Below are 26,488 nucleotides of genomic sequence, written 5' to 3'. Positions count from 1 at the left end.
AAGTCTCTTTCAAATAATAGGAGCACAGGAACAATGTTAGTGTCACTGAGAACTATAGACTGATCTCAAACCTGATTCTTTCTGTAATCCTGTTGAGAGTGTCTCAGCACTCTGTAGCAAAGCCGGCATATGTGTCTGAAGGGAGCATGACGCTGGTCTCCAAGCTCCTCCAACCGCAGCATTGGGCCATCACCGCTGTCCGTAAATGGTGCTTGCAACAACTTAAAAATCTATATATGTATTAAAAAGCAAACATAAAACCATTGAGACACTTCCTTCATCTGATTAACATTAGTATAAAAGCATTGTGTGTCTTTAAATTTCTAAAAGGTATAGCAGAAATAAGCCACAGTTGCCAAATTTGTTTGTTAGCTATGGAACAGTCTGAATAGAAGTTACCGTTGATCACCTTTATTCAACATCATATTCTGTAATTTCTTCTTCCAGTGCCAACAATTTAGCCAGGTTTTCTGTTACTAGTTACTCCTTTCTCAAAATTGTTCTTATAGGCAGAACTCAGATGAAAAATGCCACCTACCTGCTTTAGAATATTCTGTTCCCTCATCAGTTTTTGCCTTTCTCTATTAGGTTTAGAAAATACCACTTCAAGAACGTCTTGTCCAGAATTAGTTCCACCAGTAACAAAGTAGACCAAATCCTCCAACAATTTGGTAACAGATCTACAGCAAAGCCAAAACTTGTTAATACAAGACTACAAATTCTATCTTTTAAAAGAACAATGCCAGTGTAAGTTTTCATAGATTTCAAAATGCTAAGTGAAAAAAGAAGATCAATTAGAGACCCACTCAGATGCTGGATCAAACGCATAGGTTTGTACAGAACTTAAAATTGAGAGCTAACACACTATTGCTATAGCCTTACTGTCTAACAGCTAAACAATAGCAGCAGTAAGACAGGGCTTTAGGGTAACTATACGATCACCAAGATCTATTTCACAGTTATTTAAATTGCCAGAAGAAAACAAAAAATGAAATATCAGGTGATAATATCTACCAAGGCCAAATAAAAGAACACAGGCTACAGAAGCACGTGGGTTTTGCACAGCCCACTCTGCTCTTTTTGTGCGGCCGTGTACTTTTCACAAATATTGTCACAGGATTTTCAGGAAGTCACATGTTTAGTTTTCACAAGAGAGATTATAAATTCCCACACTCAGTTTGCAAAGCCCATCAAGAAAGGTATGCTGTGGATTACTGCTCTGAGTTCTCATGCTCACATTTGACACAGCAACAGGGAGGGCTTGGCAGAACAGGCTAAGAACCTCCACTATGGACACGTCAACAATAAAACCATCAACATTTTTATTAAAAAATAAATAATAATCTAATCAAGTAGGAAACAAAATCCCTTTCCTGAGGATAGCGTACATAGATAAAAATTTTAAAGAAACAGCTACTGAGCAAAGAAAAAATTATCTTAGTAAAATTGTGGCCTTACCTTCTTTCATTCTGGGTTATTGTTCCCTTTTCCAGCTTGCCAGCAATGGAACCTAAAACCTTACTTGCATCATTTGCAAAATCCAAGTCCCGAACCTCTGCAGGGGAAACCGGTACTATAGCAAAAGCTTCTTTGTCCTCTTTCACTGGAGATGTACCAATCTGAAACCCAGAAGTTTTATCATCAAACCAAAAGACAAAAACCAAACATACTCACATAAAGCAGGAAAAAGCCACACTCCACTTGCACAGTATAGGGCTACTGATCAAACCAAACTTTGAGGACAGTACCACACCCTGCAAGCTCAAAGCTTTTTCTAAATTCAGAGTAACATCAGCAGAAACTGTACAATGTTGCCATAAGCACAGAAATAAAATCCTCCTCATGGTGACTGTCATACAGCAGAAATTGAACAGTGTAATTAGTAAACTCCTACGAAAACCTAATGTTTTATACAAAACATTTTGCATAAGCACTATTCATTGCTGTTACACTGCTTGCTGTTTGAAAAACCCAGTAGTCTCAAGGGACTGAAACTTCTGCCGACAGTGCTTTATGAAAGCACAGGAATCAAAGGATGTGCTTATATAAAGTAACAATACTTACTTTCAGCATGACAGGTTTCTCCTCTTCTTTATCAATAGGAATATTGGTACTATGAACCCAGGTGTTAGTGCAAAGGTGTCTAAGCCTGACATAAGAGTTCCTGAAAGAAAGACAAAAGTTGCAAATTACGAGTCACCTTCCCAGGCAGGAAATCTTTGCATTGTTTGAATTGCAAGACGTTGGCAAAAGAAGTATAAAAAAATAAGTGCTATTATTATCCTTGCCACATACCATAACAGAAATAATACTTTTCTTTATTTCATTCACCTTAAGAACCTGCTTATATGATGAAATAGATTTTGCTGTAGAACAGAACTATGTCTTCTTTGTTGCTGTAACTCAGCTGCTACACAATAACAAATGAAACTTCTTCAAATCCTAACACTTCCTGTGTATCCAGGTTGTCAGCTTCCTCCCTTACCTTCGTATTTTTCAGCTGATAACTCCCTGTTAATCTATGTTGTATTTTTTAAACTGAGAATTTTCAGACTAGCTACATGAAGAGTTCATGCTGTACAAGCATCAAAGATCCATTAAGATACTAGAAGACATGGCCAGCACACAACAATTTTCTCTGTCAACAAGTATTCCTTCCAATGGGGACAGCAGTTTCCATACTTAGTGCCATTGCCAGAAATACTTGGAAAAACTGTTTTGCACGTATTGGCTCTTTTATCAAAGACATCAAACCACAGTCACATGTGCATCTTGGGCCAGCATAAGAAACAATCTCTTAGCTGCAGTATAATCTCCTCTCTCCACACAGCCACGGAAGCCCCAAAGAGAGAAGAGGCAGCCAGAACGGCTTCTTTCGATGGCCATGCTAACATCTGCTCAACTGTCTGATGATGAAGAGTTGATAAGATAAAGCAGATTGAATATGCTAGGCCTTTTCACTGACAGCGAAGAGTTTGCATGTAGACTGTACATCTTTTAAAGGCAGTGTCTTTTGAGTAGCAAGAGGTACAATACGAACAGTAAAGGACAAGTGAAGAAGAGAAAATCAACTGCTAAATACTTGATATTACATTCTAGCTAACGTAATACAGACAGGTCACAGGAGTGGTTTGATGGGACACTCAAGGCTTTTAGTCCCAGTTTGTTCACTGGAAAGTACATCACTTAATCTCAATTTTTTTCAGCTGTAAACCAGGGTTCTAGAAATTTCTAGATTAATTTGAGGAAGACTAAAAAAAAGTGGCACATTGCTTTACCATAAAATAAATAAAAGAAAAAAGTAAAACTGAAAAGCAGATGGTCAGTTCTGACAGTAAGCTTAGCTGTACCTGGGGACAAGGCTGTCTCCTCCTCGCAGGGTGGTAGGGTCCAACTCAAATATGGAGGAGATATCATTTCCTTCAGGCACAGACACCAGCGAGTATGCCATCTTCTCCTGAGCACTATGCAAGCCTCGTCTGGAGGCGTCCTGCTCAGGATCCAGCTGTGGAAGAAATCCCATCACAAACAGTCAGACCAAGCCCTCCAAACCCACCTGCCTACAGTTAAATAGATATGTCCTGCAACTTGCAGACACTACTGAGCCACTCCAAGTATCAGTTAACAGAGCTGGGCTTTAGGACACTAGTAAACCAACAAGTAGCTGCTCTTGCCAACCACTTTTTCAGTTTGCCTGGTGTTAATAACTTCTCAGTATTTCTAGATCACAAACATAATAAATCCTAAACCACACAGGTTATGTATGGCTGGGGATTTTCAGTCTCTTCTGGCATTGTCAGCAAGACATCCCACAGAGCACCAGGAACTCTGGCTAATTTCAGACAAACCACATCAGCTAAGATCCCCATCCCTGACAATACTAGCTCTTCAAATATATTTGACATATTGCAATTACCACTCTAACAAAATAATTATGTGAGCTGCAAACAGAAAAATCAGTGACACTGTATACCAGCAATCTTGCTGGGAAATAATCAACTTCAACAGCAAAAACAGGACTTGCCTTTGTCAGTCACAGACAAATGAAACAAAGCTAATCAAGAGGTTAGAGGTCTTGCTGTTTACACTTCAGCTTGATGTACTCACACACAATGATATGCTGTACAGGACATGGTATCAGAAGTATCTTTATTTCCAAGGTGCTATCAAACTACCATCCTCCTTTAACAAGGTAAAGATACTAACATCAACAGAATAAAACTGGATTTCAAGATAAGGGAACAACCGGGTAGGAAAAATTAAGATAAACTAAGAAAAGGGAACAGCAACTTCCTATAAAACCTTTCCTAGGGAACTACCAGTTATCATGAGTCAATAAAAAAAGTTGCTGTCTGACATGACACAGGAGCCAGCTGTCCATGTATAACCATCTAAACCCCAGATGTAATTTTCGAAGTGATCAGTCAACCAATCCCGTCAGCATCTCTGTGATCTTGGCACCAGTGGAATGTAGGCACTCAAAGTCGTCAGCACTCAAGTACCTGTCTTTCAAAGCTGCAATCCTTAAACATACGGAAAAGGTATCTAATGTTGCTTGTTCCTCAGGACACTCTATAGTTAGCACATTTGTAGTCAATGAACTTGGCTGCAAAATAGTGACATTTAAAGTCTGATTTTGCACATGGGAACACAGAGTTAGCTGTATGGAACAGAAATACACATTGGGAGTGTGCCTTCAAGAGAAGGAGCAACTACATACTGAATTGAGTCCATCTGGTGACTTTACACCAGGAGAAATTTTCTCAGTTGGAATGAATTCTCCAAATTAGTGCTGCCTCCATCTCCACAGTAAGGCAGCTGCTCTGTATTCACAATCCATACCTCAGGAGACAACTGGTCAGTTATTGAAATTGCAACAAAACTCAAAATGAGCAGTAATCAGGTAGCAGGATATGGGCAATTCAAGGAGAACTAAAGGTTCACAGAATCACTAGGTCGGAGAAGACCTCCAGGATCATCGAGTCCAACCATTCCTATCAACCACTAAACCATGTCCCTGAGCACCTTGTCCACCCCAAAGTTGACAAAAGCAGTCCCGTCTAACGTTGCAAGGGTACAAGCTGGCATCTCACTCCAGCCCATTTAAACTCCATTCTTGCGTACCTCACTGAGGTATAAAGAGAGAACAACAAAATAGAGCTGTGCAAAAAAACCTGCAGTCTTGCAGACAGCTCACATTTGCATAAAGCTGGAGTTGGGATAAAGTTGGATAGAACAAGCCTATACTATCCTGTCACTAATGAATGTTAAACAATGCAGTAATTTTGTGTTAGAAATTAATTATGTGCTCCTGATCCTATTCTTTATGGTCTATTTTTGCCACCTAGTGGTAAATACACAGAAAGCACAAAGCCCACAGCTCCAAAGCCAGTGCATTATCATTATTACTGCACTTACCAGAAGGAGACATTACCAAAACACCAACAGTACGCATACCTACATAAAAGACCTTGACACTAACTCAAGAAGTTAAGCCAATAAAATAGTTCAATGTTGGATGCCCCCATCCTCTGATAGGTCACTTTTTCAGTTTTCAAGTATGTTTGCTGAAATCAAGCTGTCCAAAGTTTGATGTTTGCTGCCAAATGCCACCCAGAAATAATCAGAGAAACAGCTTGATATGTGGGGACAAGGATAAGCCTTTTAATGACCAGGCTGTAGTGACAAATCCTTTTAGGAGGAAAACTCCATCTCACAGGGTTTTCAAAGCATCACAAAGTATTCACCTCCTTTTAAAAATCAGAATTAGTTCTTTTTCATATCCAAATGGAGCAAATCTTGCATAACACAGGATAAATAACCAAGAAAACTGCATAAGCGTACCATCAAATCCAACTGAAAAAATGTAATCCACAATGGAAAGTTCTGTTCCAGTTTCATCTGTTTTCAACTACTGAAGCAATGCCGCTTTACTTTGACACCAAAGAGAAGCTTCTATTAATACAAAGCACCAGCACACTCAGTCTTTGACATAACAACATTTACCAAACACAACACAGACTTGCTTTCACAGGAAAATCAGAAGAATGGCATGGAAATTATTCTCACCCTGCCATTCTTGCTCTCCAGACCCTTTATCCTGGCTTTCCTGTGACAAGCTAAATGGAGTAAGGGAATTTGTTTCTTTAACAAGGAGATCAGACAACTGACTGGCACAGCACTACGTGAACACTGCACTACGGCAGGGATACTTGTCATCCAATGTCACCTTGCACAACTTGTTTTTCAGATCTGTTCAAGAGAGTGCTTCAAGGAGGCAAAGGTTTAAGAAACAGGAAGACAGAAAAAGCGATGCTACAAAGAGGGGAAGCGAGGGGGCCCAGGTAACATAAAAACAACTCTTCACTAAAGCCTAATCCAGTTTTTAATATCCACTGGTCTGGATAGGCCTTAAAAGCCTTCAGATCATTCGGAGTTCTTCAGTTTCTTCACTAGCAACAAAGCCTGGACTATTTATTCAACTAGCCAGGTAAATACCTGGGTCTGTGTCAAGCCCTCCTCAATCAGGGGCAAGATCATACTCTTGCCTATACTTACTGAGGATTGACACTCCAGGTCATCTTCCTCATAGTCAGGGTTTACCTGATGAAACAGAATCACAGGCACGTCAAAACTCTAGCAGAGCTGGAAGCGGGAAACAACCTCAGCACGGTCTAAACTTATTTTGTAGAAGATACATTCTACTGCTACAGCACTACCAGTCATGCAGAATAAATATACTGTGCAAATCAAGTCATTTCTAACAGGGCATCTGTCTGTCCATGAATTAAGCACTCATGTAATCTGCAAACACGCAGAAAGATTTACTTTGTTCAGGATAATCACTGAAGGAGAAAGAGATGTATTGATCTATTAATAAATTCTTCTTAATTCTACTGACCACATAACAGGATACTATTTAGTGCGTATTCTTTTCAGGAGAAAAAGTTACTACCTCTAGAATTCTTACAGAAAGTCAAATAAGCTCAAGTCTCCCCCTGTATTATTACATTCTTTCAAGTCTATCATCTCGTTTTCTGTGTTTAGCCATGTACTTTTGTATTTATACTAAGGACCCAAACACCACTCTCCTCCCCTCCTCTATGGCTATTTTTAGGCCATGAAATGGGAGCTTTTCAGGAAGCATAAAAGGAAAGAAATACCGTGGAAGGAAAGGCAGAGCTTCCAAGCAATCACCCAACACCTACCTCTGCTGCTAGGTAGTGTCCAGTAGCAAGGTGTTTGAATCTGAAAAGGCTATTCCAGTATCCTGCACCACCACGGCAAGGATCATGCTGCACCACCTGCAAGTAAAAAGAAGCCACATTTACACTGTACATAAGCAACTTCACTTTTCAAACATAGCATTCATCATACGTCATGTACGGGTAAGGGAAAAAGAAACAAGGAGCTCCAGAAAAGATGAAACAAGTTTTCATATGTGAACAACACTCAGTACAGTAAATACTTTGAGCAGACTACAATCAGTTCACCTCAACAATTTACAAACAAGAACCTTCTGTTCACTGTCAAATGACAATATCTTTTTACAAAGTCACTGGCCATGGCTGGTTGTCCATTGGAGTCTGGTGAGTGATGGCAGGAAGATAATGGTGCAAAGTGGCAGAGAAGTAAAGACGGTGCTTTATAGGTACATGTGTTGCTAAGTCTTGAAATAAACCTCCTGACAAGTCACACTAGATACTTAAACTTCTTGGTATAACTAATTTTCGACCTTCTGAAAGCAGGTGAGGGAAGACACCTCTAACAGAAATGTTTGAAGTGTAACAATGCTGTACAAAAGAATGAAGACTGTCATATTGACTCTCTAACTTCTCCTGTAGCGAGCAGAGCCTCCAACATCAGATGACCCCATCCTTCATACTGGCTACTCTGTGGGTACATCCACTTAGGGAAAACTCAGCATAGCTGACCTGTGCTTTTTTGGGAAGGACCAGCTTGCCTCTGCCTCACATTTATCATCAGGTAACTGCATACACACAGTTACTACAGAAGCTACTGATGTGTTGTAACATGCTAAAATGTTAATTCTAGGTGGGCTTCCAACATACATCAAAATAATATGAAAACCACCTATCCACCATTACAATTAATTTTATGATTCCCACATGACAAACATTTAAAACCATAAAAAACAACTCAAATCGTACCAATAGAGTAAGGATATTCTAAGGAGCCAGTGATGGCAAAGGTGTTAATCACGCTATTTAAAAGTCAAGAAAAAAAAAATGGTCCAAACAAATAATGCACAGAGAGTAGCAAAGGGTTGCAATCTCCGATCAAATGAAAACATGCGTAATTATGTCATTCCACACCTAAAATATAGTGTTTGGTACACTCAGCAGGACAGTTGAAATTAATAGCTGGTGTTAAACTTCAGTGACTGGTATGAAAATGATTTCATAGATGTCTATCTGTTCCCTTTTTCTAAATCATCAAGAACCTGTATTTGAAAAATACATGCTGCAGGATTAGAAATGAGAACTCAGTTTTGATTTTGCACTGAAAGCACAGCAAGAACAGGAATTTTAAGATTAATCTTCAAACACTACAAAGACTTTTAACCTAAAAAAGGAAATCCAGATACACATACTTTTAAACAGTAATTGTTCCTACAAAGCAACCTCCAGCCTTAGTTATAATTCTTACCTCTACTTCCCATAGGGCTTTTGAACTGGTTGCAGATGTGGCTGATTGTCTCCCTGTCGTTCTCAGGAAGACATGCTGCTTCTTCCTGTGCTCATCACAAGTCAGAAACTTCTCCTGTTCTGCATGAAACAGTCTTACCACATCCCCCTGTCAAGGCCCAAACAGCATGGTCAACACAAGCATTACCCATAAGTGAACAAGTTATAGGCAAGTAAAGTTTTGAAAACTTACCCCTTTGAGAATATCATCTTTGTTATCGCTCCATTTCATGAAGAGGACTATTTTCCAGCTTGTATTGCAATTCACAGAGTTGACCTAAAAAGACAACAAAACCATCAGTCCCACCGTCTTCTGCCTACACAAGATACTGGCACAAACTACTGCCTTACTTTATAGATCATTTTCAACAGAACACTGCAGACCCTGTTCCTTTATTCTAAAGAAAAAAAAATAAAAGCCCTATATTTACTCCAGAACAAGTAACTACAGAGCCAACTTGCTACACATCGTTGTACCGTGACTTTTGTTTTTGAAGGAAAATGTTATTATTAGCCAGTCAAGCAAGAGAGATTAAAGTAAGTATTCTATCTAATGCTTAAAAGATATGAAAACAGTTTTCTGGCTCTGTTAAATTGCTGATTAACAAGATAACCATTCCTAAGGAATATCACAGGTACCAACCAACTTACTATCAGTACTAGCAGCTTAGCTGAAATATACAGAGTATGGCTGCTCCAGCTGCACCCATCTGCCCTTACCTCATTGCATCCCGGATTATCGACAAGCTGATGACTACTTGCATGGAGAGGCTGGCCAGCATTGACAGGATTCAAGACTACTTTGTCTCCAATGACAACCTGTAGAGAAGTGCAGAATCAGACAGATATCTGCAACCTGAGAAAGCTCTCTTTCATTTTTCAATGGGAGTGATGGAAGGAAATTACCTTCTAGCAGTCTGGAGAGATGCCAGTCTGAGTATGAAAACCAGGATTCCGTTTGCTTCAGAAACTAGCTCATCACACTCATTCAGTCAGAAAACAAAACAAAAAAAAAAAACCAAAAAACAAAACCACCCCACCCCATACTATTGGAATCAGGCTTGCAGAAGAAATACAGACTGCAACTCTGGTAACTAACCTACCTGCTGCCCTCCGTGAAGCTGTTCCATTGGTTAACATTTAAAAAATAATTCCTAAAGTGAACGATCAGCTAAAAAACCTCCTCCTACAAGACACACTTTCATTTGTAAAATCAGATTCTTGCCCAGGCTGGGATATGACTAAAGACAAATGCACTTTATTATGGGCAGCAAAAGTCCCGTTCTTCCTGTCTTCCAGGGCAAAGTCTTACTTCAAGTAAATACCAAAAAACCTTTTCTGTACTGAATACAACTGTTCTCAGAGATAAAGCATCTGAGAATTGATACCATTTAAAGTATCTTAAGGGTCACTAACACTGCTGCTCTGTGCTTTGGCTTTACTATGTGTGTGCATGTCCACAGAAAAGGACAGCCACACCAAAATTTATGCAGCTACTCCACAGGATAAATTATTCCTATTTGATAATTCCTATTCAATAAAGGTAGCAGCATATGTATCTGGACTATACTACAGAGCACATTGAAGCTTGGTTTTAGACAGATAGCATACCCAGGTAATTCAGATTTGTAAAAAAAGAGATTAAGAGATTAAAGTAGTAATGCATTTAATCCAGACCCAATTATTTTCCAGATTTCCCATTAACAAGATCATTCAGCCTCATTACCACCTCACTCTTCATGCACAAAACGATGATTAATTTTGATTTAAAAGTGACATCACGGAAAACCAAGATGCTAATTCTTTGTTCCAAATCTACTGAAGGAGTTCAAAATTTCCTACCATTTTGAGTTGGACAGGAATTGTGAGAGACTAGTGTAATTAGGTCCCTTATTCCCTCCAACGTTAAATCATTCCACGTTTCCAAAATACAAGTTACCATAGCAATTTTCCTCCCCCTCATGACAGCATAGGAAAAAGGTTGTTCCTGTAACATCATGCACTAAGAGATCTGTGCATTTCATTAATTGCAAGGCAGGCCTCCTGAAACAAGCTTTGCCAAGCTATGCACAAAGTAATACATGAAGATATTCCTCAGCACTTACGCTGTCTCCAATGGAACGCAGTTTGTAGAAGGGTTGTATGTAGAACCAGGAACCTTCATTTCCAGCTTCATCCAAGGTCACCCTCATAGCATTCTTCTCTAGCAGAGCTGGAAGCCTCTTATTTACTGTTAAGTATTTGTTACTTTTTAAGTGAAGCAGCTAGAATAAGAATTAGAGTTCAGTTCTGAGAATGCTCATTTTTCCTCTCCTCAATATAAATAGCAAGCGTGAATAAGATAACCACAGTATTATACAGGAGTTAAAAACTAAATCATACAAACATACTGATTAATTCAGGCACACTTTCACTTACACTTCTTTCAGTTTATATACAGAGTCCTACAGCACAAAGCTTCTTCAGCTAATCCAATGGTCCCTCTCTCCGGTATATGATAAGCACATTAAACTCCTGTTAATTTACAAGAGCCTGTTCAAAAACCCAGGATCAAAAGTTGTAAAATGCTGAGGACTAGGTGTTTTTTCCTTGGTAAGAAGACCATGGTGAGAAGTAAAGCTGCTCTTATCTTGCTTTGCTCTCATTTAGCAGAAAACATGACTGCTTTTTTTGAGATTCTCTTCAAAAAGCTCCCATTCTTCAACCTCCCCCGCTGTGTACCACCTCGCAGACTGTACACCATCAGCATGAATATGTAAGCCGTAACAGGTCACATTCCAGCTTCCAGCTTGCCCAGTTCAAGCCAACTGTTGTTAAAAGCCCAGTAAATATAGCAGACAAGAACTTGTGTATAGAAAGCACTTGTTCATGCCTTTTGACTACCAGAAATAGTGGTTACTCACAGAACATTTGAGAGTTATGGGAAAACATGGGCAAAGCTTATCACAGTTCTGAACAGTGCTGATGTTTGTAGCCCAATCACAAAAAGCAGATTTTTTTTTTTTTTCCCCCTCAAACACTTAGGCCAATAGCACAAATAATTCAACCATGGCAGGGACTTCCCTGCTCTTTCTTCATCAGGTTGCTCCAAATCCTGCAACTGCTTCAAAGGGCAGCCAACCCATTTCTCCTTGTACAACAAAGCCCAGTTTCCTTATGCCCCGGCCGCCCACTTCGTTGGCTGGTATTACATCAGTAATAAAATAAAACCATTTGCAGAGGAATTCCTTAGTCTAGGGCTCAAAACACCCACATAACTATCCATACTTCCAGTGCTGAGGCACTCTACCAGTTGAAAATAGGTCTGCTTTCCTTCCAGGGTGAAACAGCGCCTGGTGCATATTATGTCCTCCATTTGTTAAAGACCTGTCTTGAATTATGCAATTACTGTACTTTCCATTTTTCTTGGTGTTGATGTATTTTTTTTTTTCCATTCCCTGGGATCTGGCATATCCTTTGCTTCAATGGACTACAATTACTTTTATGGCTTGTTTTTCCTTCTCTGTGTCAGTTTACCATCTGATGTGTCAGTATTTGCTTGAAAGAGACCATATTTGGCCCTGTACAGTGCCTGTGCCACGTTCCAAATGGCTAACTCTAATGAAGTATTTCGGAACAGAGCAATCATATGCTGACCTCAAAAAAAACCATAACCAATCCGTAGTAAGAAATGTGAGAGTACAGATATACATAGCAGAGCTATACACCCAGTTCTTGCTTCACTGGATCCCACATCATGACACTATCACACCCTGCAAAGCTACAGACTCTTGTCCATGAATTCCAGAAAATTGAAATGTCATTGAGCAGGGAGTCTGAGCAAAATCCTATACAGCTTCCAAAGGTGTTCAAAGCCTACCTGGATAACATTGCCATACTGGATGACTGTTCCCAACAGCTTTCTGTTCTCGGTTTCATTCTGCTTCTTTTCCAAATCCGCTGCATGCTGAAATTGAAGAACAGTTCAATTGCTGACAGTTTTATAAAAAGTGTAGTCAAACACTTGAGGTACTTCAAGACTAGTTAAAAATACTGGAAAAACAGCAAGCATCTGAAAGAGCATAATTTCCCAGCATCTTTTCCAATTCTCTTTTTCAATTGCTTAGGAAGATAGACACACACCATTTAAGCAATCAGTAATTCAGGTAGAATTTAACAAAATTCTGAAATAAAAAAAAACCAAGATGAAACACCCAGACAAGTCATGAAAAGACAACACCACACCTACGGAGGGGAGGTGAAAAGGCTCAAACCAAGAAGCCTACATTACGTTATACTGATTTGTATACACATTCAAAGAAAAGGACTTCAACTCAATCTTTACTTGACCTTGGTTTCCATAGCCTGCCTTTTCCTGATGGCTTTAATCACCCTCACCATGCAGCAGGATAATTTAAAGGACACTTACAAATGCCCATTGCAGCTCCAAATCCATGAGCCCCTAACCTACCAGCTGCACAGAGTTCCTCCAGCAGGAGGCTGAGGGATACTCCACATTACATGAATGACCAGCTGTGAAAATACAGTCTGTGTTTCCCTATCACAGTAACATCATAATAAAATGGAAAGCCCTTGCAAAATTGAATGATCATAGGGATACATTTTCCTGTTTAATAACTCAATTTGTAACCAGTCCCTTGCACTTTGTTTTGTTTTAAAGGTAGTGAGCTCTTTTGCCCAGGCTGTTTTTAAACCATTTCATATGGTAAAGAAATTCCCCCTTACTTCACACAAAACAATTTTTTCATTAAAAAAACCCTATATTTGCTTTAACTGATGACAATCTCATGGCAGAGAATAACTGAAAACTAGAATTTTTTGGAGGTTAAACATCAATGTTTGTGGTTTGGGTCTCAGATCTCAAGGACAACAGTATGTCCAGTTTTCTCCTGGAGGTGCCCACAGTTCAAAATGTAGTAAGGTGAAGTAGTGATAGCACAGGACAAAGCTCAGCTAGAAAGCTGGATATTGTAATAAAATTTCAGCATCTTCAGCTTCCACCACACATGCTATTTTTAGAAGTTGTGCTAGGTATGATAGCCAGCTCTTGCTCCCAGAGAACCTGGGATATCACTGCTCATTTAAATTAAAAAAAAAAATATTCAGAAATACGATAGAGCATAATTTTCTCTTTATTATTTTAATAAAACTTTTTTTTGCTTGATTTCGAAGTACTCTGTTCAGAAAGGATTTCTTCAGGATACTAGGGTCCTCTCAACTATCAAAGGGAGTCACGGAACACAGGACTTCTCTCCCTGCACTGGATTGGCTGCCACGTGTATTATAAAGAGAACAGATTATTCTGACAACATGATTAAGACTTTGGATGCATTTCAAAAACACATACCAAAACCGGCAATCCCTCAAGAAGAAAGAAACATTTTCTTTGGCCACTAGATGTCAGCTTCTCAAGCAGCAACGATTCTTGATACCAAAGACAGACAAGCGTCCCAGATTTTAAATCCCTTAAATGGCATTAACTTAAAATAACCTGACCTCAGCACTGAGCACTCCACAGCAGAAAATAAATTCCACTAGCAGACAAACAGAAGCCAAAAAAGGCAAGCGATGATGAAAATATCTTGCATCACCAATTTCATTAGAAATTATATGCACTGATAAACCTAATCACAAGCAGAGATAATAGTACGCATATGTTTCAGGGCATAGCCCCACCCCCCCACCCCGTCATGTAAAAAGCAGATTTTTTTAGCATATTCCACATGCCAACAAATGGAAAAGATGACACACATACAGTAAGATTAACATAAAAGTAAGCTTTTATCTAAGAGTTATGTGTGTGGGACCAAATTACTTGGAACTATGTCATAGTTCCAGGTCACTGAAGATCTGATTTGGCAAATGCTACATAAAGATTAGCCTTTATGTCAAAGTAACACGTATTAAATAAACACCAATAAAACTGTAAAGTATTCAAATCCTTTCACCTCATCAAGTAAGCAGTTCATGAATAGTGATACATTTCAGTACAAACATCACTCAGCTGGGGCTAAATCCTGGAAAAATCTAATCCTGTATTTCCATAGGGACCCTGATACAAAATGGTAAAGTGTCAGACAAATAGGAACAGGTCCCAAACACCTAAACTGGCACATACTGAGGAAAGAGAACACAACTTTAAATGACATTGTAATCCAGACAATTACAAACTCCTTTTCTTCTATATGATGCAATACTTAGACCATGTATTCCTCTTAAAATCCACAAACTTACACACACAACATGTGGCATAAGCTCTCCCCAGAGTCCACAACAGAAGAACCAAACCCAGAATCTCTTGTTGCTTAAAGCCTTCTGGCATGGTCTGCTTCTCTTATCATCATTAATGGAGCAGGAGAAGCACGCACAAGTGAGGGACCTTTGTGCTACAGCCAGTACCAAAATAGCTTTCTACTTGTCAAGCTAATACTTCTAATGTTATAAAATTATGTTTTCAGGAGCAAAAGGAGTCAAACACTCAGCCTTTGTGAAATGCAGGAGCAAGGCAGCCATATGGCAATCAGCAAATGACACTCTCCTACAGGGCCATTTTGTATTTGAATCTACAATGAGCTTAATACAGGCTTGAAGAAACTAAAAATATTTAGAATTGTAATTTTGACATGAAGTACTCTAGCTATGTAATTTTAACATAAACATAGAGTTTATTTAACTCTAAAGTCAACAGATGGTATTTCATTTAAGTTGGCTTTCTTTATATAGGAACTCTAAAAACAGCAATCAATCGCCTAACTGGGTTTTCAACTCCTCAATGTCAATATTTTACCCAGAAAATATTAAATACTGCAAGCTAATAAGGAAGGAGAGGCTGTCTGGCCTTATAATTACTCATAATTATCCAACAGCCTTTACGTGTATCAAAAGCAGCTACATTTGTTTGAGGAATCCCAATAGATTTACCAAATCAGCAGCTCAGATGGCATCTACCAGTACAGCTAACACCCATGACTTCCCACGCTGAGATGCAATGATTGAGAATCCTCTACTTTGCATAACTGTTTGACAGGTCCTACTTTTATGCTGTTACCACACAAAGTGTTCACTACTACAGGTTAGCACATCTTGATGACAAAAGCCATGACTGCAACCCAGCACCATACATACTGGTATTGGGACACACAGACCTTGAACAGCATCTTGTCATAAATCAAAGGATGTTTAGAGAACTACATCCAGTGAACGTCTCAAAAGGAGTCTCATGTACCGATTTCCACATGCTTTCCTGGTGTCTCTGGGTTAACAATATCAAATTGATTGTATATACTTATTTAAAGCAGTATGGATGGGAGTGTTGATGATGAACAGAAACCTAAACATGAATACTTACATGAAGTTTATTGAGTAGCACAGCATCTGTTGTGCTGTTAGCTCCTGGCTTTGCTGCTTTCCAAAACTGCTTTTGAGCAGAGTACCGGTTCATAGGACATAGTTTGAACAGGCAATCTATAAAAAAGATAAAATAAAGATTGCTTCAACCATTTGTAATTGTATGGATTTTTGCTGCTAACATTGTTTAGGTTTATAGGAGCAAGGAAAGGTTTATAAACAAATTCCAAAAAGCTCTTGATCAGACAAATGCTTTTCTGAGCAACAGGAATGTTGCCCCGTGAATGATAAAAATTAAATGTTGCTGCCAAACATCTGATGCAACACCAGAAAAATTATATTTGTCCCAGTCAAAAACGCTGCCATACTAAAATGCTAACACATTTCAATGCTTTCCCAGGCAAACAGATCCATTTTACACACTTACAACTTTCCATTTCTTTACTTTAACATGTACACTACGTCACACAATTAATGTTAGGTTGGGTGTTGTGGTTTGGTTCATTCGTTTAGTTTTTAAACTGAATTCCTTCTACTGCTAAAGAAAAGGAGGCCCAAAGAATTGGAGATACTCACCTAATCAAGTAGCAGCAACATAAAATACCCCCAAACAATAGCATGCACAAGCACAGTCAAAGCATAGCTCCAGGTAACAGCAACCCCTTCGGGGTGGCAGGTTGTTACCCTGTCCATCAACACTGTTTATTTAACATTCTGCCTGGCAAAAGCCAGGAATTGCAGCTCATTAGTCTGGTTAAAAATATATTTTCATAATGAAGAGATGCTAACTTATCAGTAATAAAACCAAATTAGCTGCCTTTACTATTTTTTGTCTTCTCTGTTGCTAAGCAACTGAACACGTAAAAAAATATATCAAGCTATTCAAAGACAGTGCCCAAAGTAGCAGCCTAGAAGTTTAAACAAAGTGCCAAAAAAGCCAGAAGGGCTGTTCCCAGCGCCTCTTTGGTGGCATGGATGTAAGAATTCAGGCTTCTAATGCTCATGGTATTTCACAAGGTTCCTCATGTACTCTCATCACAGGCAAGCACTGCAATTAGGGAAGCAGCAAGCTGAGGAGAGACCTACCTGGGCTTTTATCCTCGCTGTCTGAAAAGCACAGTTGCTTGGGGGCTAACTTGTTAATGGATATATCAACCAAAAAGGGAAAATCCCCACACTGAAGATGAGATATTACAGCTCTGCCACAGGTTGAACCAGCTGAGGGGACTGAGACCCGCTAGAGACTGACCTTGATAATTATACCTCAGGATGCTGTTTGAGACTGCCACCTTCACTCTCCTCATGCCTTTCTTAAAGAAAAGACTCATTTGATATCACACTGCCTGTCTGCTTAATTAATCCTCAAAGCACCACTAGAGCACACTGGGCAAATATCAAACACCTTTCACAGAAGGGCAAAAGTCTGTCTTCAAAACTAAATCCCCCTCCAACAGGGTGAAGCACAGATGGTAAATTATTGTTTCATCCCACAGAGAGCCACCAACCGCCAAATGGGATGATTAACCTGTCCCAAATCACCACTGCAATTCCTGCAGCCCACTCAGCTGGTGGCCCAGTATACCAGTAACAGATGCAGTAGGCGCTGGGTATCGCACTGGGGACCTTCAACGGAGTGACACATACTATGGAGAGTGAGAAAGAGCTGCGGGAATGTGGAAGGGGATTTAATTACATCTATCCAGTAACACTCACCTCCACTTTGACACTACCAGCTTCCGAACAATCAAGAAAAGTTGAAAACGAAGTGCAAGCCACACTTTCCAGGTTTGCTCTCTTTGATGTATTTCTCATTTACATAAAGATGATTCACAGAGACTGACAGCACAGAACAAATCCAAAAAGCCACTGCACGCTGGCACTTTAAGCTACAACTATGCATTGCAAGCAACACCCCAGTTATAAAATTTTCTATTTTTGCTTAAACCATCAGTTCACACAATGACAGCAATTAACACACAGAACTGCATAGAAGAATTAATTGTATGCTAGATTTAGTCACAGTGTAAGTGTACTTTTTTCCCATCCTTTTCAATCAAGAAAGTTGTCAAGTTAAGCCTAACTTTTACATTGCTAACTGCAAGCAACCCCCTCTATTCTCTGCAGCATGAGGGACGAGGTCTACAACAGTTTGACCTTGTCCAATGCAAGAAGGGAAAACATCATGTTTTCCTTAGGTTCTCTTCCTATGTTACAAAGCTACAAATCTAAAACAAACAAAAGCACCCAACATTTTTTCTCTAGTATTTGTTCTGTGAACTCTATTAGGTGGCTGAGGAGTAAACCTTAGCCTTATTCACCTTGATACAATTGCAAGAGGCTGGTTAGTACTGAATGTATTTCACAATGGGTCAAACTACATGAATTTTACAGCCAGGAGACTTTTAGCTCTTCAGACTCCATGGGCTTCTATGTTCACAAAAATCAACATGCAAGGATGTGCAAGCTAAGTAACATCACGGTCAGCAATCTGCATCCCACAGTAGTGATGACTATGTAAGAGAAACCAGCTACTTGTCAGACACTACACTGTGGAAGTTAGGTCTGTTTCTAAGAGATTCAAAATTAAGCCAAAGCAGCTGAAACAATCCGCTATCTGCTCTTATCACAGATTCACACAGCGTAAGCCACACACCCAAGGTGATAAAGCTATTACTGAAAAGTAATTACATTTTCTTATTCACTGTTTCTTAAGTATTAACCATGAAGGAACGCATTTTCTTTTCCGATCTTCACAATATACAACGAAAAACAGCAGAATTACACACTGAATAAGTATAAAAATAAAATACTGTGTAACTGCTGATGAAATGATGACACATCAACAAGCCTGAACATGAAAAAAGGTCCTGCCAGAAAAAGTGATTGCGTAACTGTATACTACCCCATCATGCACGCAGATGATGAATGAAGGTTACACGGACGTGTATTACATAGGCATTTCAATGCTTCCAAGTTAAATCCTGTTCTTTCATCGGCAATCACTTTGCCTTTAATAAACTGGACTGAGTAAGACTATAATTGCACCATTTGATACATTAATGCTCTTAATGTTTGGACATTTAGATCCCCACATGGGCCTCTGCCACCTGCAGCTCACAAAAATATTGTCAGCAATGGTTGGCTAACTTCTGCCTGTACCAGCATCACAGAGAAATAACCAAATGCAAGGATATTGGAAACATTAGAAAATTCCGTGTTTTGTGGTATTCAGTGGTTCAATGGAGAAAAAACTTGTCGGCTGCATTACTCCAACTGCAATTCCTTCTACCACTGCTTTTCATTTTCTTTTCTCCCTTTTCCATTCCTTTCTCTTGTACTAGACCTTGCTCCTTTCCTACCTAGTCATAGTCTCCAAACTTTGAACATTTTCTGCCACTCCACACCCATCTAGCCAATCAATTTATTCGGTCCCCAACAACTGATTAATCCACTCCTCCTCCTTCCCTCCCCTTCCCTCCCAAGACAGCAATGTATAGGTCTCCACCTAATACTTAAGGAGGGATTATGTTTTGCCCTGACAATCCTCATCTCTCAAGGTTTCCCAGCTTCATCATCCAAGCACCTTACACTCCCAAAGCATAAGGAACCAGAACTTTAGAAAGAAAAGCCTGAGCTTTTTTCCTTAACCATCACCACACTACTTTGCCAATCATTTTTAGGGAAAAAAAACACATCTGGGAAAGGTACCGAGAAAGAAAACAACAAAGCAAAACAAAGAAAAACAAACAAAAACCCAAGCAAGCAAACAAACAAAAAAAATCAGCCAAACAAGCAAAACTTAAAAGCATTGGGCTGGAAAAGCATTCCCTAACAGAACCCTTCAACCAGTCTTGAGCTTCCCAGGGCTTCCAACTTCCCCTGTAGGGAACAGGAACTACAGTGCGTAGGGACAAATAAGCTGCTGCTGGGCAAGTGAAAATTATCATATGGCTAGTCCCTCTAAACAGGTAATAGCATCTGGGCTAACAGACATAGAATGTGATGTAAGAAAAGGACTATCACTGCTCTGCTTACCGTAAGATCTGTGAGCTCCCTCTGGTGCTGCCCTTTCAGCTTGCTGGCTAAGTCTTTCCTGTTCTAATTGTCAGGTTCAGTTCAATCAGGTATGCACAGTTTTTGCTTTCACAGAAAAATTAAAAACCTGTACAGACTGATTTTTCCTCTCTTTTTTAAAAACAGGCTCTCCTGCGTGGGAATTTAAATAGCATTTAGGTAATACGTCTATGTGTTTTTTACAAAATATAACACAAGACTTGTCCAAAACTGCAAATACCCACTAACTGGGTAACTAACCAACTGAGAGGCTGGAATGCCTGGGAGAAACAAGTGAAGAATTTCTGAGCCCACCTGAGATACAATCACCTTCTTTCATTACAATCTGCCTAGAAATACATAACTCAAACATACCTATGCAATTCCAGCTTTCCCTTAGAAGGTTTCCCCACCACATGGGGCATTAAGTTACATCAGTTCTATCCTTGGTACATGAAGAGAGTTCAGAAAATTGGTCAGCTGACCCTGCCGACACCCAAAGCTGTCTGTGGTACCTTTGCTGGGTGACAGTTGGACACCAGCCACTATTAAAACTTGCAATCTTTGCTACTTTCAGATATCAAATCAGTTTTGAGCTGCAGCACAATTTTTCTCACTCTGCCATTCTCCAGCAAGCTCATTTCTAAATGATCTGGAAGCACTTTAAGCTTCAGCCAGGCCGATTGTGTAATATACCACTCATCATTTTTTCCAAATCTCCCCTGGCTATTTTAAGCATTTAGTAGAAAGTCGTCATCAATTTTTCTGCAATTAAAGAAAGCAGGCATCAAATATTTTGTTGGCAAAAAAAGAAGTGTGTCCTTCTTTTTTAAAGAGAGACACAGACTTTACAAAATGCCAGCTGAAGAAAGGTAAGAGTCAGGAAAATTTATTTCTTCCTCTCTCAAAAATCATACCTCAGAGTACTTTCAGATGAGGGAAATCTATAAAGATGGAGATATTTAAATAAGTCACTTACAAAACCCACTGAATATTTAACACTAACACAGCTGTTTCTTCGTTACTTGGGAAAAAAACAAACTCCTTTTTGCGCAGCAATACTAAAATTATAAGAACATTTGCATTCCCTGTTGAAATTCAGCAGTTTCTCTTCAGACTTTTCTATACATAGACACCTGATATTTCCCCAAGGCCAAAGCCTGCTTCACAGGACAGAATAAACATAAGGATAGTATTTCTTTATTTTTATTTTGAATATAAAAAATAGCAGCAAAGATGATGAAGTAGTAACAGAGCTGGCAATGATAGAAATGCTGCAAACAAATTCTTGACTTAGTATTTATGAAAGCTGCACAGCTTTAATGCACTCACAAGGATGATAACACTCCACAGGATGAAGAGATTATTTATTTAAAGACAAAATGAAGACCTCTTTTGTGTTGAAGTGAAATATTTTCATGCAGAAGGCATACAAAATAATACAAAATGCATATATTCAATCACAGGCAAGTTTCATCTCATCAGAAGCCCTCAGATTACTACTTCGTCTATTTATATACTTATTCCTTCTGAGGTTTAAAATGAATAGATGACAGCCTAAGAGGTTCAAAGAATATAGAACAAAAGCTGCCACAGAAATGTGTTGATTATTAATCATTTCTGCATTTCCATAAAGAGGGAGGAAAAAAAAAGAACCTGATCCTACTGAAATTAGTGTCTTGGTGATGAGAAGACATCCTTTCATTTTCAATTTGCAGAGAACAAGCTTTGCTGGGAGTACAGCAAACCATTTCAAAGCATGTATTTTGTCAGGATGCACAAAACACTTGACCTGCTGTCCCAGTGGCACCCAGTGCATCTCCAACAAAACAAGCAAGAAAATAAACCCAAACTGTACACATCTGGTGCAGCAGCAGATGACTGAAGTCAAATCTCACATTGCCAACATTTCTGCCATTCCACAAGTGAGGAAAATTTAAGCACTAGCGAAGACATTTTTATTCCAAGCCCAGAGATCTCATCAAAATCACACGTGCGACCCACAAAGCAACTCAGTCACTCAGGGTTCAAACACTGAACTAATTACATGATAAAATATATTAGAAGTTTCTGCTGCTATGACGTCTGTTACCTCCCTTCAGCCTGCTCTTGCACCTCGCCTGTTCCAAAGGCTTTCAATGCTTTTCTTTTTATAGCGGAATAAAGGAATAAAATCACCCCTGCAACCAAAATTTAAATGGAGAACCCGCATGATCTACGATCTAAATATACCTTAATTTTTCTGTTAAAATAACCACCCTCAATTCCTATCTGCAAGACATAAGGGTAACCACCCTCTTGCCATTGTACTCGTTCATGCATAGATCTACCAATGGAAATCACTGCTTCATTTTTTCAAGCTGTACCAACACAGGAAATAAGGTAATTGTTCCTAACTTAGAGTTGATGTATCAAATCCAACAAAGGGAGGAGTTGGCAACAGTGATTTCAGAGAATGTAAAATTATAGAGCTGGACATATCGGCTGGAATATTAGTGCCTATTAAGTGAACAGTATTCCTTAATAGAACATTAATTAAAAGGTAATGGCTTCTTGAACACAGAATAAACTAGTATATGAGTCCACACAATATTGTTAGTAACTTTACAATCAAACACAGATGCACTGAAATTTACTGTGGGATAAAGATGTTCTCCAGTGAAAACTGAGCAAGGTAACTTTATTCTGACAAGGAAGAGTAAACGCATAGCTCCTCACCTTCAGGTACAATTTTCTCATGAGGCTCTGGACATGCTGCCTGCGGTATATAAAGAACCAAAACACCACCCAGCCAACACGCCAAAAGCTATCAAGACCACAATGGTAGCGAAGTGCCCAAAAAACTACCACAAGACTCAAATGAGAAATGCACCTTTATGTAAACATCTTCGGTACCAAACAGTTCAGAATACACCAGTGTTTGTTTTATTTCTGCATGTAACCTCTTTGGTCTCCTTCAAAAAGAAAGCTGCTACTCGAAAAGAGAGAAATATTTAGACACTGCATATACAGGCAGTTCCAAAAGGAAACATTGGCAGGAAAGATCAGATTCATTTTTCAGTCTCTGGTACGAGCAACACTGAGTGAAGATGCTTTGTGAAAACACAAAGCCAGAAAGGGCAGAAAACACCGATGCATTTAACTAAACGTATCCATCTAACATCTAGGGGCCAGGGTAAAGAATACAAGAAAACTGGCAGCCTCCTTGTCACTGAACTGTGGCTCCACAATGGATGATGTTTCCCTGGGTGGGTGATACAGCAAGCTACAAGAAATCTATAAATTCTACAAAAGAAAAGAAAACTTTCAAAGAAAACTCTTCAGGACAGAGTGTGAAGGTGGCAGGTATCTTTGAAGGCATTAAGGAATACCTCTAATTTATAAGGATAGCTTAGCCTGAGAGAAGCTACTTAAGACTCATCTAAAGAGCCTTTAGAAAGAGTCAGATCACCACAATGGCTTCTGGCTAGTAACAAATACAAGCCAGAAAAAAAAAAAACATTAGGGAGAGGTGGAAATGGGAAAAAACAAACAAACAAACAAAAAAACCAAACCCCCAAAACCACCACAGAAAACTCCAGTGAAGCATACACAATTGCATATATTAATGCATATATAATGCATACACAAATGCATATATTAATTTAAGCTAACCCGGGTTCTCAAGAAAACTTTAGGTTTCAGTGACTATTTTTACTGTCTTAACTCACGTTCATCTCCATTCCAGCACAAAAATACATCCTAGCCTAGTGGCAAACACGGCTAAGAAGAAAGTCCAAAGGCCAATCTCCTCTTCTCTCCAACAAGTTACGAAAACTAAGCTATACATACTACAACGAAAAGTACTTTACACAAAGGGAATTCAGCAAACTAACATGCATAAGAGGCACAGAAACATTATAAAGTAAATTCTTGTGGCTTTACAATTTGTCCCAGCCTTGAGATCTGTATTCTTAAATTGGGAAGCCATCCACTACTTCCCTTTTAACAGCTTCCATGATAAATCTCCCTGCAAGGTAGTAAAACACAATTCTCAGAACATAAACCCTGGGATATTCTTCCTCAAACTCTTCACATCTTTTCAGCATTGGTCAGTAGCATTTTACACGAGCATTAAGTCAAAGGTTATCCATCTGCTGGCCACATGTCATTTTATTTCAACTCCTCACCCCTAGGATTTCATTATCACATTTGTTTCTTCGCTTGTTCTTGCTTTTCCGGAACAACGTTCCTGCTCTAAATGGGGCAGGAAGTGGGGGGAGGAAGCAGGGAACAGCTTGGACAGTCCGAGCACTGGAAGAATAAGAACAATCAAATTTCAAACACCCTTTGAAAGCATCAATGTTGAGCAGTGTGGAAAGAATACAGTTGTGCTATTAGACAGAGCTGACATAACTGAACATCTTAATTTCCACTTAAGAATGTTTTGTGTGCATGTCATAAGAAATGAGCCACTGCAACACCGTGCAAAATAAAAAGCAAATTCTTCAGCTGTTCAATAAAGTAACTTGATTTTCAGCTTTTAAAAGCATTTGGTGTAAAGAAAGCACACACATTGCCAAAGCATAAGATACAAGGAAGTTAAATAAACTTTGGTAATATTGTTGAAGTCTAGGTTAGAAGAACAAAAAAAATAACAAAACTGAATTCAGTGCTGTATTTTTTCTTACACTAATGAAGTGCTTGGGATCCCTTGCCTGAAATCTTTGTTTCTTTCCTTCTGCACCAAGTGCAGTCTTCCCAAACTCTGCCCCCCCACTACCTTCTGCAGAATTGCCAATACCACAGGTTCACAGGACTGGCAGAATCTTAGAAACCTTACTTAGCTCACCCCTCCCCTCCCAAAAGTGGGATTAACTATGCCTGTTTCGTTCCTTGGTTAATTCCCAAAGTCAACTATTGAAGCACTCCACTACTTTTTTATCTAACAAGTTTCTAATTACAATCTCCGCCCGTTGCTCCTCTCCATCTCCATTTGGGCATGCAGAACAGAACTTCTCCCTCGCCTAACAGTATGTACAGGTTCCTCTGCCTCTGTCTAACAGCTACCAAGATGGTAAGACTAATCAGTCTCGATTCTGACCATCATCCTCCTCTGGATTTTCTCTAGTCGGCTCATATCTTTCTGGAAGCATGAGGTGCAGTACTACACAAGCTACTTGACTTGAGGCTTTGCCAGAAATTAAAACTGAAAAAAATTACTACATCTTTTGGCAATCTTTCTTTTTATATATTCCAAGGCAGCAATTGCACTTTTTGTAACAGCACAGTATCAACAATGCCTATTCAAACAGATTCCTGCACTGCCTGGATCTTTCCCTACCGCACTGCCACATGCGCCCATCCTTCTCCTTCTCTTCCCTGGATGTAGTCAACTACGGGCAGCCTTTGACTCATGCCCCCACTGAACCACAATGCCATTTGTCAGATTGTTTCTTCAAATCTTCAAGGCAATTCTGAGTGAATTCCCAAGTCATCGCCCTCTCTATGGGGCCTGCAGAGGACAGTCAGCTGTGAAAAACACTTACCAGCAGCATGGCATCAGACACCCAGGACTATGCTGGCAGCAGCAGAGAGCATCCATAAGGCATGTGCTGCCATACAGATGTTCTGAACTCCAGTAAATTGGCCATAGGTGGCCTTGAACAGCCCTATTTGAAGAGCTTAGCAAAACAAGGATAAATAAAAAACTCCAACATGCATTAATTATACGAAACGCCACCCTGGAACTGAATAGAGCAGAGTCATGCTAGTGAACTGTGCCGCACTCCTAGGGAAAGAGAGCGAAACACCAGTGTCCACATCTGTTTTTCAAGTCTGAAAGCTTTATTCCTTGCTTTCTGTTCCTAGGCTTGGCTTGAGTCTTTCACCTCGCTTACTGAGGCCCTCTCCCTCTCTCTGCTTTAAACGGCCTCCATCCTTTTGGCAGGTGACCAGAGACACTCCTGCTGAAGCCTATCAAATGATGCTGCTCAATCTGTCTAAGCTCATTCTGTTGCTGTATGACACTCCTCAGGAAAGGGGCACAGAAGACACCAACAAATCATGCAGCTAATTAAAATGTGGCCAAGTCCCTTATAACATAGCCCTAGCACTGAAGATCGCACTCTTGATTGTCATTTGAAACAGTAGATTATGCTGACAAGGTATATATACGCTGTAAAGACAAATGCTGCCATATATTGCCTCTGCTCCAAATTGCTTGCAGCAGCACGCCAGTGTGCTAGCAGAGAACAAAACACTTCAAGCACTTCTAAAAAGCACAATATTCCAGTTTGACAGCATTGAAGAGTTAAGCTACACCAGCACCACTGCTGAAACCCAATCCATAGCTTTAGCGATCAAAAATGAAAGTGGAAAATAGTCCCTAAACTAGTAAA

General features: G+C 39.5%; 1 protein-coding gene across 1 annotated transcript in view; it reads right to left on the bottom strand.

The window, feature by feature from the left end:
- The window catches only part of ITPR1 (inositol 1,4,5-trisphosphate receptor type 1), a 174,831-nt gene that overhangs the window by 109,031 nt on the left and 39,312 nt on the right, over positions 1-26,488 (bottom strand). The window contains exons 4-16 of the mRNA XM_069866030.1: positions 16,057-16,172; positions 12,568-12,654; positions 10,814-10,972; positions 9,429-9,527; positions 8,902-8,985; positions 8,671-8,817; positions 7,209-7,304; positions 6,559-6,603; positions 3,351-3,505; positions 2,065-2,164; positions 1,459-1,619; positions 539-680; positions 72-230 (exon numbers count right to left, since the gene is read on the bottom strand). Coding sequence (XP_069722131.1) covers positions 72-230; positions 539-680; positions 1,459-1,619; positions 2,065-2,164; positions 3,351-3,505; positions 6,559-6,603; positions 7,209-7,304; positions 8,671-8,817; positions 8,902-8,985; positions 9,429-9,527; positions 10,814-10,972; positions 12,568-12,654; positions 16,057-16,172 — 1,550 coding nt within the window. The remainder of the gene's footprint in view (positions 1-71; positions 231-538; positions 681-1,458; positions 1,620-2,064; positions 2,165-3,350; positions 3,506-6,558; positions 6,604-7,208; positions 7,305-8,670; positions 8,818-8,901; positions 8,986-9,428; positions 9,528-10,813; positions 10,973-12,567; positions 12,655-16,056; positions 16,173-26,488) is intronic.

Source organism: Phaenicophaeus curvirostris, chromosome 11 (genome assembly GCF_032191515.1).
Source record: "Phaenicophaeus curvirostris isolate KB17595 chromosome 11, BPBGC_Pcur_1.0, whole genome shotgun sequence".
Taxonomy (NCBI): domain Eukaryota; kingdom Metazoa; phylum Chordata; class Aves; order Cuculiformes; family Cuculidae; genus Phaenicophaeus; species Phaenicophaeus curvirostris.
The sequence above is the reverse complement of the archived record's forward strand: the minus strand, read 5'-3'. Positions and strand labels throughout refer to the sequence as shown.